This window comes from Nestor notabilis, unplaced genomic scaffold (assembly GCF_000696875.1).
Source record: "Nestor notabilis isolate BGI_N333 unplaced genomic scaffold, ASM69687v1 scaffold10550, whole genome shotgun sequence".
Lineage (NCBI taxonomy): Eukaryota > Metazoa > Chordata > Aves > Psittaciformes > Psittacidae > Nestor > Nestor notabilis.
The window spans coordinates 25023-25898 of NW_009912570.1; the positions used below are offsets into that span (position 1 = coordinate 25023).

The window sequence follows — 876 nt, forward strand, 5'->3', positions numbered from 1 at the left end:
GGGTGACATGGTCTAGTGGAAGGTGTCCCTGCCCATGACAGGGGGTTGAAACTAGATGATCTTAATGTCCTTTCCAACCCAAACCAGTCTGTGATTCTGTGATTCTATGATTTAATGAGCAGTTAGTTTTCAAACGAGATCTCTCTTGGTCTTTGGCCAGCACTGGATTCATTCCCGAACTCCCACCAGGCTTCAGCAGCAGGTCCTGCACCAACCCAGGACATCTAAGGAAGGCAGCATCCCTTTTGCACCTCAGGAGGGGACAGAGAAGTGGACATCCAAACCTGTCTGAGCTTTCAAATCTGATTCCACGTGTTTCCCTCTGCAGGAATATTTCATCTGATCCAGACCAAGAAGATCAGCAAACAGGAATTCAAGCAGGAAGCACAGAACTTCAGACTCATCACCAGGACGAATGAAGGTAGGGAGGGAAAAATCCCATCTCCCCACTCTTCCAGCCCCAAATAACCCCATGTTTTGCTGCTGTGTTCTGCCCATTCCACAAAGGCTTCACGAATTCCAGTGCGGTGTGGGGAGCTGACCCACAGGGAGAAGACTTGCCTAAACATAGCTGGGTTGGAGCTGCCCCTCATCTGCACCACTCCTGGTCAGCGGTCACATTTCCACTTTATGGTGCTGGAAAGGGCAGCCAGCTTTCTAAAAGTGGATGCAAGCTTGTGAAATCCAAAGGCTTTGTGCCTCCAAAGCCTGTAAACCTGTTGGATTTTATATCATTTAATCCATCTGGCGTGATGGGAGGAGGGAAAAAAGAGAAGGAATTATGCAAGGGATTTTTAGAAAATAAACTCTTGAGATGATAGTTTGAAAACTCATTCTTAATGTTCTTGGATGGGGGTAGATGTTACGAGGAGCAGG

The 876-nt window shown here is 47.5% G+C and overlaps 1 protein-coding gene across 1 annotated transcript in view; it reads left to right on the top strand.

Moving 5' to 3' along the window:
• CHRDL2 (chordin-like 2) overlaps positions 1–876 on the top strand; it is a gene marked incomplete at its 5' end in the record, with an annotated part of 19185 nt that overhangs the window by 16906 nt on the left and 1403 nt on the right. Inside the window, one exon of the mRNA XM_010020112.1 lies at positions 329–421. Within this exon, the coding sequence (XP_010018414.1) occupies positions 329–421 (93 nt within the window). The remainder of the gene's footprint in view (positions 1–328; positions 422–876) is intronic.